Source organism: Mustela nigripes, chromosome 15 (genome assembly GCF_022355385.1).
Source record: "Mustela nigripes isolate SB6536 chromosome 15, MUSNIG.SB6536, whole genome shotgun sequence".
NCBI classification, from domain to species: Eukaryota; Metazoa; Chordata; class Mammalia; order Carnivora; family Mustelidae; genus Mustela; species Mustela nigripes.
Window position 1 is genome coordinate 84806902 of NC_081571.1, and position 10762 is coordinate 84817663.

General features: G+C 62.5%; 2 protein-coding genes across 3 annotated transcripts in view; both read right to left on the reverse strand.

The window, feature by feature from the left end:
* Positions 1 to 8021, reverse strand: part of C15H13orf46 (chromosome 15 C13orf46 homolog) — a 13364-nt gene extending 5343 nt beyond the window's left edge. Inside the window, exons 1-6 of the mRNA XM_059377801.1 lie at positions 5042 to 8021; positions 2549 to 2600; positions 2200 to 2325; positions 1799 to 2014; positions 1700 to 1752; positions 738 to 785 (exon numbers count right to left, since the gene is read on the reverse strand). Coding sequence (XP_059233784.1) covers positions 738 to 785; positions 1700 to 1752; positions 1799 to 2014; positions 2200 to 2325; positions 2549 to 2600; positions 5042 to 5470 — 924 coding nt within the window. The 5' untranslated portion in view covers positions 5471 to 8021. The remainder of the gene's footprint in view (positions 1 to 737; positions 786 to 1699; positions 1753 to 1798; positions 2015 to 2199; positions 2326 to 2548; positions 2601 to 5041) is intronic.
* Positions 8022 to 8093: 72 nt separating this feature from the next.
* RASA3 (RAS p21 protein activator 3) overlaps positions 8094 to 10762 on the reverse strand; it is a 113511-nt gene continuing 110842 nt past the window's right edge. For both annotated transcript variants that reach the window (XM_059377857.1, XM_059377859.1), the window contains 2 exons: positions 9977 to 10160; positions 8094 to 9488 (listed from right to left, as the gene is read on the reverse strand). In XM_059377857.1, the coding sequence (XP_059233840.1) occupies positions 9413 to 9488; positions 9977 to 10160 (260 nt within the window). In that variant the 3' untranslated portion in view covers positions 8094 to 9412. The remainder of the gene's footprint in view (positions 9489 to 9976; positions 10161 to 10762) is intronic.

Consider the following 10762-nt stretch of genomic DNA (forward strand, 5'->3'; position numbering starts at 1 on the left):
GTGATGGTGTTGGTGGTGATAGTGATAATCACAGTGATGGTGGTGGCCGTGGTGGTGATGGTGGTGGTGATGGTGTTGATGGTGAAGGTGGTGGTCATGGTGCTGGTGATGGTAATGGTGGTGGTGGTGATGGTCATGATACTGGTGAAGGTGGTGATGGTGGTGATGGTGTTGGTGATGGTGGTGTTGGTGGTGATGGTGGTGGTGGTCGTGGTGATGGTGGTGGTCATGGTGATGGTGGTGGTGGTGGTTGATGGTGGTGATCATACCCAGTACTGAGGCTTTCTGGGTACAGGCACCATTCTGAGTGCTTTACAGAACAACCTGGAATGTAGGTACCACCAAGATCCCCATTGTATGGATGAAATAACAGAGGCACTGAGAGACATGGTGATTTGTGGATCTCTTGGCAGAGCCAGATGTGGAGACTTGCTCTCCAACTCCCTAGCCTATGCCCTTTGTACCACCCCAGTAGGCTCCCAGAAGGGCTAGCCCTGGCCTGAGAGTCTCTGACGAAACCAGAACGCAGGCAGGGTGGAGGATAAGAAGGAGCCAAGGGTGGCTTTCAGATTCCCAGGCCAGATTCCCAGCATCCAGAGTCCTCCTGGCACTCTGGCCCGCCTCTGCCTGAGCCTGCAGTACATTCTTGTGGGACAGGCTCCCCGGACAGGCCGTGGGGGCCCTGAGCACCAGCATTCCTGGCAGTGGGTCTGGCTCTGTCGTCTGAGGGCTTTTACCTCCTCGGCACAGTCTCCCAGATCAATCTCCACAAATACAGATGGCGTCTGTGAATGGAAACCAAAGAGGTGTAGATGGGGTGAGCTGGAGAGGAGCGGAGGCTTTCTGGGAGGGGCTCCCGGCCCTGGGGCAGCCGGGTCTGCACCACCACTGGGACCACCCGACAGTGGCTGTGCTCAGTGGGGGCTCCTGAGGAGCTGGGTAGAGAGCTGCTGGCAGTGTGGACGGCAAGGAGTCCATGGCCAGCTCTGGCGAGAGGAAGAGAGTCCTTCCTCTTCTCCCTACTCACCCTGACAGGTCCCTGAGACCCCAGGGTCTCCCCGGGCTTCACCCTCTGAGAACCGGGGCTGCGGGTCATAAGTGGTTGCCCAGAGCTGGCCCACAGCAGCATGTTGCCCACCAGCCTCCTGGGACCCACTCTGCCCCGCACTGGTGCAGACTCACACTGAGGCATGAGTGGCTCAAGCAGTTCCAGGGGCTGCTGCCCGCCAGGGCTGGCTAGAACACCTACCTGGGGCGAACCCGTGGACCCCCAGCAGGGACTATTTGTTGTAGGTCCTGCTAAAACGGGTCCAGCTCCTTCTCCGTTCCCTCCCATGATCAGGAAGAAAACGAGAGCCTCCTTCCCTCGGAAAGTGCCCAGTGGGAAGTCCTACCACACCTCTGATGGGTCTCTGGCCAGTGCTCCAGGGCACGGGCCAGCAGCATTCCTCTGGGCTACCTCCTGTCAGGTCCCATGTGCCTTTGGCAACTGCACCGTTTGGGAAGCTGTGGCGAGGACGCCCAGTGTCAGCTGGAGCCCAGGGCTTGACCGAAAGGATCTCGGGTTGAGGCAGCACTGGCTCCAGCCTGCGGCATGGCCCTGCTGGGAGGACTCCGGGACCGTGTGTCCACAGCCTGCTTGTGGTCCTGCAGGGCTGTGCCTGCTGGGCTGCCCTATTACTAAAGTCAAGGCTCTTGCCTCTTTTCCACGATGGTCATCCACCTTGACGGACTCTGGTTCCTGTTCCCGGGGAGACACCGGCAGGTGAGCACCAGCAGGACCCTCGGGTGGCGGGCGCTTGTGCCTGGCCAGCCCTCCCGCCCTGGCCCCTCTCCTCCAGGCGGCTCCTCTTCACCTCTGGCTCTGTCCTTCCACCGTCTGGGTCCAACTTTCCCCGGGTGTCCTGGTGCTTTTCCTGCGTGTCTTCCTCTGGGTCTGCCTGACTGTGGGGGGAGCAGGGCAATGGATGCGGCTTCGGGCTGGCCCTTTCTCCCCTTGGGCATTGGGAAAGTTCTGGGATTTGTCCCCAGCAGAGCAGGGTGGGACAGGGTGTAGAGGCTCCTCCTCCTGCCTGGCAGTGGGAGGGTGGGGGGCGGGACGAGGCAGAGGTGTTCAGGCCCAGGCATCGAAGATGGGGTAGTGCTCCTCGAGGATGGTTCTGTGGCAGTGACCTGGGTGCAGGGAGCCCGTCGGCCTACCGAGCTGCACACCCAGACCTTCCCGGAGACACGAGACCTCCGGCCCAGCAGCCTGGAGATCTGAGTGCAAACGTTTGCCACAGCAGGAGCCTTCCTGGGACTCGGGGCCATGGCTGGCTCCAGGGACTGCCCAGGGAAGCAGGAGCTGGGGGCAGGGCAGGGGTGGCTAGCATCCCTGAGAAACCCTCCCGTCTGAGCCCTCGGGGTCGTCTCAGGGCACCCCTTCCTTCCAGGGTTCCTTCGGGATCCTGGATGTCGACCTCGGGGCTGGCCCTGCTCCCCACCCCACTGTCTCCTGTGCCATCCTCCTGTCTCTGAAAATCACCTCTGCTGGACAAAGGCCTCTTACCCGCCGGCATCTTCAGTGTCGGTCCGTGGGTCCTTTCCCTGGTCTTCGGACTCTGGGGAGGAAGGAGAAGCATTTGTCGTCAGCACTCCTGGACCCACGGCCTGGCCCTATGAGGACGGGCCGGCCCTCCCACAGGTGCCGAGTCGGAGAGGACGGTCCAGGTCCCACTTCGGTGTGGCCACATTTGGGCCCAGGACGGCAGAGGTGGCTGCTTCACCGTAGCTGCTCCCCTCCGGACCGCCAGCTCGTCCCCGTCCCCCACCCCAGCACACTTGGGGCCCAAGACGCAAACGCCGTGCAGCCTGGTGAGAAGTGACAAAACCTCCAATCCTGCTCCTGACAGGAGGCTGGGGAGGCGCCCCTGAGCGCCCCAGTTCTAGGAAAGGCTCTCCACCCAGACTGGCGCTCGCACGTCTCAGGCTGGGGGCACCTGCGGGCCGGGGAGGGGAAGCCGGGCTCCAGGGGCGGCCTGCACAGCTGTCCTGCTTCTCTGCAAGTCAAGGGGCCTGGGTGGCCCTTGAGCTTCCCACGCCATCCCTGCCCTGGGCCTGCTCTTGCGAGAGGCGCTGCCCCAGGTCAGGCAGTCGGCCTTGGTGGGAGACGCGTCCCAGCCAGGCCTCCCGGGAGCTCAGGGCACGTGGCCTCGGCCATGTCTGCGGACGCTCTCTCTGCCTCATCTGAGTCCCCTGCGGGTGAGAACAAGGGGTCCTCCATCCTGCTCTTGTCGGCCGCACCCACACAGGCTCAGGGATGCTGAGGCAGGTGCTGGCCACCCCGAGACAAGGCTCTAAAGGCCACGGGCAGGGTCTGAGGGGGCAGCATGCAGTGTCGGGGGTGGGGGCAGCCCTCGGGCCTTCAGATGGTAATTCCGGAACTTGGTGGCTCTGAGACATCCCAGGGAGAAAAGGCAACACCCAGTCTCCAGCTCAGAGAACAGGACCTGAGTGATTCAGAAGCAGTTTTCTAGCAGGAATTTTAAAATTGATTTCTTTTGGAAAATCTTCAGCAGGCCCCTACCCGTGGGCATGCGTGTGCACGCATGTGTGTACGTGCATGCTTTGAAGACCCGAGGCTGATCTCTAAACCTGCTTCTTTCTGTGATTTGTCTGTGTCTGGCAAGAAGGAAGAATCCGCAAAAAGAGACATGATCTTCTCTCTCCCAAGTAGACGCCCCGTGCATCCTCTGATGTAAAGGCAGGGCAGTAGTACGAAGCGTCTGCGGGTCTCACCCCTTTCCTTTCTCCAAGAAAGTGTCTGTGTATCAAGACTCTGAGCACATGGGGGCAGCGAGGGGACCCTGTACAGGTCAGGGTGGGGAGCTGGGCTCAGTGTGTGACGACCCACAGTTCCAGCACGCAGACCCCAGGTTCCCGCTGTTCCCTCTGACGCTGGGCTCATCCTGAGGTCCGCTTGGACCGTCAGCTACAGATGCGCTCCGGCTGCCCCTTGTCCCGCCCATCGGGTTCACCAGCCCAGCTCCCGTGTCCTCACTGCCCGTTCCCAGCAGATGTGCACCGGCAGGGCCCCCTCTTCTGGACCTGCTTCACCACGTGGACAGTGGGGCTGGCAGGTGACCCTGCTGCTCCCCGCCGGCGGGCTCTGGGGAGGCAGCAACGCTCTGCTGCATCCGTCGGGCTGCCAGGGCCAGTGCGGCAGGCGGGGCGCCACCGAGATGTGTCTGCCACTCACCCGGTTTGGGGAGATTCCACGGTGCTGCTGGGAGGATCCGGCAGTGGGACCGGCACTGTCCTCCCTCGTGGCCGGCCTCGTGGCGGCACTACCAGACCCCCTCCCACCTCACTGTGCGATATTGCCTGCGTGGACTTAGGTCGGTTCTTCTTCGGGAAAAGTTGCTTCTCTTTCGTGAGCCTGTGGAAGGCGCGCCCTGCTCCAAGGCTTCGGGGGGCGGAGGTGGCCCTGTGCCCAGCCGGCCAGCACCTCCTCATCTCCCCACCCCCCCAAGAGATGTTTACCCAGAGAGAGCAAGTCTTCATCCCTCGGGCCGGAACAACAAACTGTATTTCCCACTGACCACGTCTCATTTCCATGGCTTCCCGACACCCTCGTCAAGGGCCCCTTGCTGGGTGACCTTCCCGGGAGAACCAGGACCGTGGAGGGCCTGGCAAATGACCAAACCAGTCACCAGCAACCCTCAGTCACCTCGGGGTCCAGCCCCTCCGGGAGGAGGACCTTGAGATGCCTGCTGTTGGGGAGCCTGGGAGGGCGAAACTCAAGGTTCACACAAGGACGGAGTGTCCCACCCCTGCCCCGGGGGCAGCCCAGCCCTGTGTAGGTTCATCGGCCCGTACCCCACGCCCACGCCCCCCAGGGGCTCACGGGTGGCCCTCCCTGCATGTCTCCCGAGTGGACTGCCTGGAGACGTTCTACGTGGCCACGGCCTTTGGGAGGCACAGCTGGCCTCGCCCCACTCCCGACCGCAGCCCTGCTTCTTGTGGCCCGCTCCGAGGGGCCCCAGTTTGGCCACCGGCAGACCCTGGGTCTAGCACGCTCTGCCAGGCCTTTCAGATTCTCGGGGGGGGGGGGGCCGTGGGGCCGGGCAGGAGGGAGGGACACTGCCTGGGACCTACCCGCTTCCTTGGACAGCTTCTTGATGCAGCTGGGAGGGTCCCCCTTCTGGTGCAGGCCGCCCATGCTCCTGCTCCTCTGGAGCTCGGCCATCTCGCTGGCTGCCTTGAGGTGTCCAGGGGCCACCCCTGAGGCAGGGACCCCAGGGCCCGGCCGGTGCCTCCTGTGTGCGGCCGCGTCCTTCTCCATCCTTCTCGCCTCTCTTAGGTTTTCGGAAAGAAGAGGGACACGGGCTCCCCAGCACACGTCAGATGGAGAGCATGGCTTCCGACCTCCGTCTGAGGCGCCGCCCAGTGTGGCCAGGGGGCCCCCGTTGCCAAGTGGCCCCTGTGACATCACCGCACTGTCAGAGGTCGGAAGTCAGCCCAGCGCAGCCCTTCCCGCGCGTGCGCCCTTCCGAGGCCTGCGGCAGCCCTCCACAGCGTGGACGTGCCGCACAGCCAGGGCCGGGTCTCCCTCAGGCCTGCGGATGATCTCCGGGCGAGATTCCGTCTCTTCCTCTTAGGACAATGTCCCCATGCACCAAACGCAGGCAAAGGGACCCAGGGTCGGATGCGGCCGGGCTGGCACCCCAGGCCTTCATCCGTGGCCAGGAGTCCGAGGGGAGGAGCTCCAGGTGCCCTCAGGAGTGGCCGTGTGGGCAGGGGCTGCCCTGATGCAGCCGGCGCTGGTTTGCGGCGCGACTAGGACACGGCTCCACGTGGGCTCCCACGGTCGGGAGGCGGGAAGGCCCGGAGTGGGTGCCGCCAGGCTGGGCTCTCCGCAGCCGCCCCGCCAGCGTGAGCCTCGATCCCGCGCCCTGCCGCGTCGTCTCTCCGCGCAGCCCTGCCCTAACCTGCTCTGTGTCTCCTCCAAGTCGCGTGACACGCCGCAGTGCAGCAGCTTCGGGAGGACATCGCAGTGTCTGCTTTCTCTCCCCGGCGAGTGCAGAGCTGCCCTCTGCCCTCAGGCCACGTGCTCCCGACCCCTCGGCCCCAGGTGGCCCCGTGACCGAGACGCCCCCCCGGAGGCCCCCACCCCGCCCCGCTGAGTCTCTCTCTGTGGCTCTGGTTCTGGCTCTTGTTTACTCATTGGGCTCGCCGTCGCTGTTTCGTGCCGTCTCCGTGGACTCACGTGGTCTTTTGTCTTTACTCGTCTGATACCGTTCACTGGGCGGCAGGGCCCTGGGTCCGCTCACATCACAAGTGGCACGACCTCATCCTCCTGACGCGGAGTCGTGGTCCATTGCGTGTGCACCCACAGCCCGCATCATCTTCCTGCGTCCATCCTCGCCGGACACTCGGCTGCTTCTGCATCGTGGCCACTGCAGAGAAGGCGGCTGGCAGCCCGGGGCCCGTTGCACCCATGTTTTTTCTCCTCTGAGCTCATACCCAGTAGTGCGGAAGCTCTGGTTTTGACTCTTTGAGGAGCCTCCATGCTGTTACCCACAGCGGCTGCGCCGGCCTGCGTCCCCACCAACGCACGGGGCTCCCCTGCTCTGCGTCCTCGCCCACACCCACGGTTCCTGTTTTGTTGGTTTCAGCCGTTCTGCCGTCTGGCCGGTGTGAAGTGACACCCCCTGTGGTCCGGACTCATCCTTTCCTGATGACGAGTGACGCTGAGCAGCTTCTCCCGTGTCCACCGCTGCATCCCAATCTTAGAAGGACTCCGGTCATACGGGACTAGGGTGCGCCCTAATGACTTCGGGTGACCTTAATGACCTCTTTAAAGATCCTCTCTCCAAATTCTGTCTCAGTCTGAGGTGCTGGGGTCAGGACGTTGCTGTGAGGTTTTGGGGGACACACAATACAACTTGCCAGAAGCTGTCTGATGTCATCCCAGCAGATACTTTCTTGGAACTCCAAGCACCCAAGGCCTCAGGACGTCACACTCAGGGTCCTCCCTGAGCAGCCTGCCGACCGTTCATATTCAGAACAAAAGGGACCCGATTCCACATACACGTCCCTCCCTCCGACACGCCTCACGGCACGTCCCGGGGCGGGCTCTGCACCCAGCGGGGGGCTGGCACCGCCGCCGACGCACAGGTACCCGCGTGCCGAGCTGCTGGTTCGGGGAGAGGCCAAGGGGCTACGGCCAGGGCGGAGGGATGCTTGGGCTGTCTGGAGGAAGAGCAAATGGACACACAGAGGCCCAAGAGACACTGTGACCTGTCAGGAGTCCCAGGAGAGGGGCTTCTGGGTCCCACGTTCCCTGAGGTTTTCTCCCTTCTGTCCTTCCACGGGGGCAGCACCTCCCTGGGTCCCGCAGGTGTCTGAGTTGGCCAGTACCACCGGGCCCTGCTGTGGACGCTCCTGTCCCGGCTGACGGATGCTGGTGGCCTCTGACCTGGAGGCCTCGTGGGCAGGTGTGACCCCTCTGTACCCATCAGCCCCCACCCAGCCCGCGGCCATCCGCTGCTGGGAGGGGCCAGAGGAAAGCAGCGATGGTGCTTCCCTACCCAAGTCGACACCCCAGAGAGGGGCTGACCGCGCCCCCCCAAGTCCAACCTGATGTCCCAGAGTCAGCTCACCTAATTCCTTCCTAACAGCTGACTCGGGCTGGAGTTAAAACAGCAACGGAGTGAAGGCCACATGGAAGCAAGAAGAGGAAGACGATGCGCCCTGCTCCGGAGTCACATCTCCTCCAGGTCCCCTCGGTGCGTCCGGCCCCTCCCTCCGCCCGTCCAGGTGGGGCAGGGCCCTCAGCACCTTCGGCCTCCCCACGGCCTCTCGGAGACAGCAGCACGTGCGGAGCCCATCCTGGGCCCTTCCTGGGCCGACACCCATCTCTACCCCCACCAGAGCTTCCAGCAGACGCGCTCGGACGCGCTCAGAGGCCCCGCACATCCCATCCCACAGAGCACTGTGGTTTCCGCTTGATCCAAAGGCTCGCAGCCGAACCTCCCCTGCCATGTGGGCTGCCACCCAGCCTCCCACAGGCCCCATCGCCCACGTGCGCCGTTAATCAAACCGTCCTCAGAAAGAATAAAACGTCTGTTTTAATTGGCCAGTAAAATACATTGCAGATCATTAGTATCTTATAAACAGAGACCTCAAGTTACAAATCCGAGTTAAAAACGGTAGTCCGGTGCGGCCTGCTAGCTGTGCATCCCTAAGGGTATTTTCTGCAACATCTTCCTCCACTATTTTTGTGACAAGTCCTATACGCCATGGGTCAGAGTCTGGACAGTATTTGCAAATAAAAGCGGAGACAGGCACAAGGTCCAAGCATCTGAACAGTGTTCTCCAACGCTCAAAGGCCGGCTGCCCCACGTCGGCCCCCTCCAGCCCCACAGAAAAGCACCCCCACTGCCTGGCAGCTTCTAGGGGCCTCACAGAGACAGCAAAGCCCTGCTCCCAGGGGCTGGGGATCTGCACAGCTCAGTACGCTGCAGCCCCTCGGGCGCTCTGGAGGGCCGTCCACCGGCTTCCCAGAGAAGCGGCTCGTGCCCCTGTGCCTGCCCTTTGCGACAGGCCTAGATGCTCTGAGGTACTTCATCAAACAGCTCGTTAGAAACGGTCCTCTAAAAACATTAAGAAAAACAGCTTGAAAATAATGCACATTTCTATTTTAAAAACCTTCCCCAAACTCCCAGAAGGGGCAGCTGAGGCGGACCCTGCTCTCAGTCCCACCAACAGCAAACGATGATTCTGCTTGAAGGCGCAGGCCGGACACTCTGTACGGCGCGTTGCCCGCTCTGGCAGTGTTGGCAGCGGCGGGACGCCAGCGTCTGCAGGAGAGACGGGAAGCCCCGGCACTCTCGGCAGAAAGGCCCTGTACCTCCGAGTCGTCAAGGCATTCGCACACGGGGGCCTTTGTGTGGTGACGCACGAGGAAGCGAAACTGACCTTCAGCAGGAATAACGGCAGGGCTGGAAGCAGAGGGCCGGGGCCGGGGCCGCCGGCAGGCGACAAGACACGAAGCACTCAGCGTGCTGGTCCCGCAGGGCGTGTGGGAGGAGAGAGCTGGGGGCTCCACCGCACAGGCTGCACAGAACCCAGCAGAGGCCCAAGGGTCCAGGACAGGAAGCATGAGTTCTGCAGCGGGCATGGCGGTCCCGGTCCCTCCTTCCAGAAGAGCCAGCCCAGGTCGCCTGCCACCAGTGTGACGACGGAGCCCCAGCAACCACAGATGAGCTCCGGGAGGGTCTCAGCTGACCAGTGAGCCCGGCGCTGGTCACAGGTGAGCTGCGAAGTGAAGGCCCCATGCTCTATTGTCCTTTCTCTGTTCCCTCAAGCCCGAAGACTGTGGCTTTCCGCCCACAGCCCAGGGCCCCGTCCTGGGACAGGACGTTCGGCTTCAAATGGAATGCGTGGAGGTCTCCGACTGCTGCCTGATATAGCTCTGGAAGCTCTTGTCTCCAATGGGGTGCTCCCTGCAAAGGGGAAACGGGAGCAGAGCAAGTGAGGCCGAGCTCCCGAGCGCCAGTGCCCTCTGCACGTTTTCGTATCTTTGCTCCGTCTTTAAACGTGATACATGTTCATCGGAATAAATGTGAAAAATACAAACAGGGAAAAGACTTAGGCAGAAGTCACCTACAGAAGCGTACTTGTGGCCTAGAGAGAGGCAAAGGGTGTGGAGCTTCTGGCCCATTGAAGCCTAATTTTGGAAGCAATGGGTCAGGAGGTGGTTCTGGAGGAAGGAGGGACCGGGAGGCGGGAAGTTAGGGAGCTGCTGCCCACGGCGCACTGCCCGACAGCTGGAGAGTACAGGAAGGCTGCTCTGAGGAGATGGGCGGCTGCCCAAGCCTCACGGGTGTGTGCGGGCAGCTTTAGGGTAGGGCTCTGCCCCAGGAAGCTCCTAGCAGTCCCTTCCCCGTTACCTTTGCCAAGGGCTCCCCTACAACCCAGACGCCATACTCACTGGCTCCCATACTTGGTCTTCTTGAATTTGTCCCTCCTGTACTGGGCGTGTTCCTGCTCCAGGGCCCCGACACCAGCAATGACCTGCTTCAGTGTCTTGTAGGTCTCCTGGGGGTCGTCGATGATGAACGTCGAGTACTCCTCCTGCTCGGGCCCGTCGTACACGGATCTGCTGCCACAGGCCTCTGCGGTGTTGAGAGGGGCCGGAGGTCAGGGCAGCGTGCACGGCCAGCCGCCTCGGGGAAGGGCTGACCGCTCCCACGCAAATGCACGAAGAAGCAGAAGCCATTCCCGAGAGCCGGACTGAAGCCGAGCGCCGGAGAAGCCAGGGTCTGATGCCCCGTCTGACCAGTTTGTCTCCTGCGCACCTGCATCTGTCCACACCTACTGCTCACCAGACTAGAGCTGGCAGATGTCGCTTCCTGGACATAGGGCCGGTGGGCTCAAGGGCCTGCGGGGTCACCGAGGGTCAGTCTGGAGAGATGACCTCAAGGGAAGCCCCATCTTAGAAAGAGGGGCCAGGGCGTCACTGACCTGGCGTTTACGTGCACCCCCTGTGGCGGGGACATGAGGACACTGTCCTCAAGGGTGTTACCTCTTGGCTGGGCTGCACGAGCAGCTTCCTAGGACCACTGTCACCCCACCTGCTGGACACGTGACTTTCTCACTGGACCACCTCACTCCTGCTGAAGACCATGCCGTAGCCTTCCGGCAACCACGAGAAGCACCCAGACACTGGAGCTGGGCCTGGGCCTCCTGGTCTGTTCCCCAAACCCCTAGGCTGGGA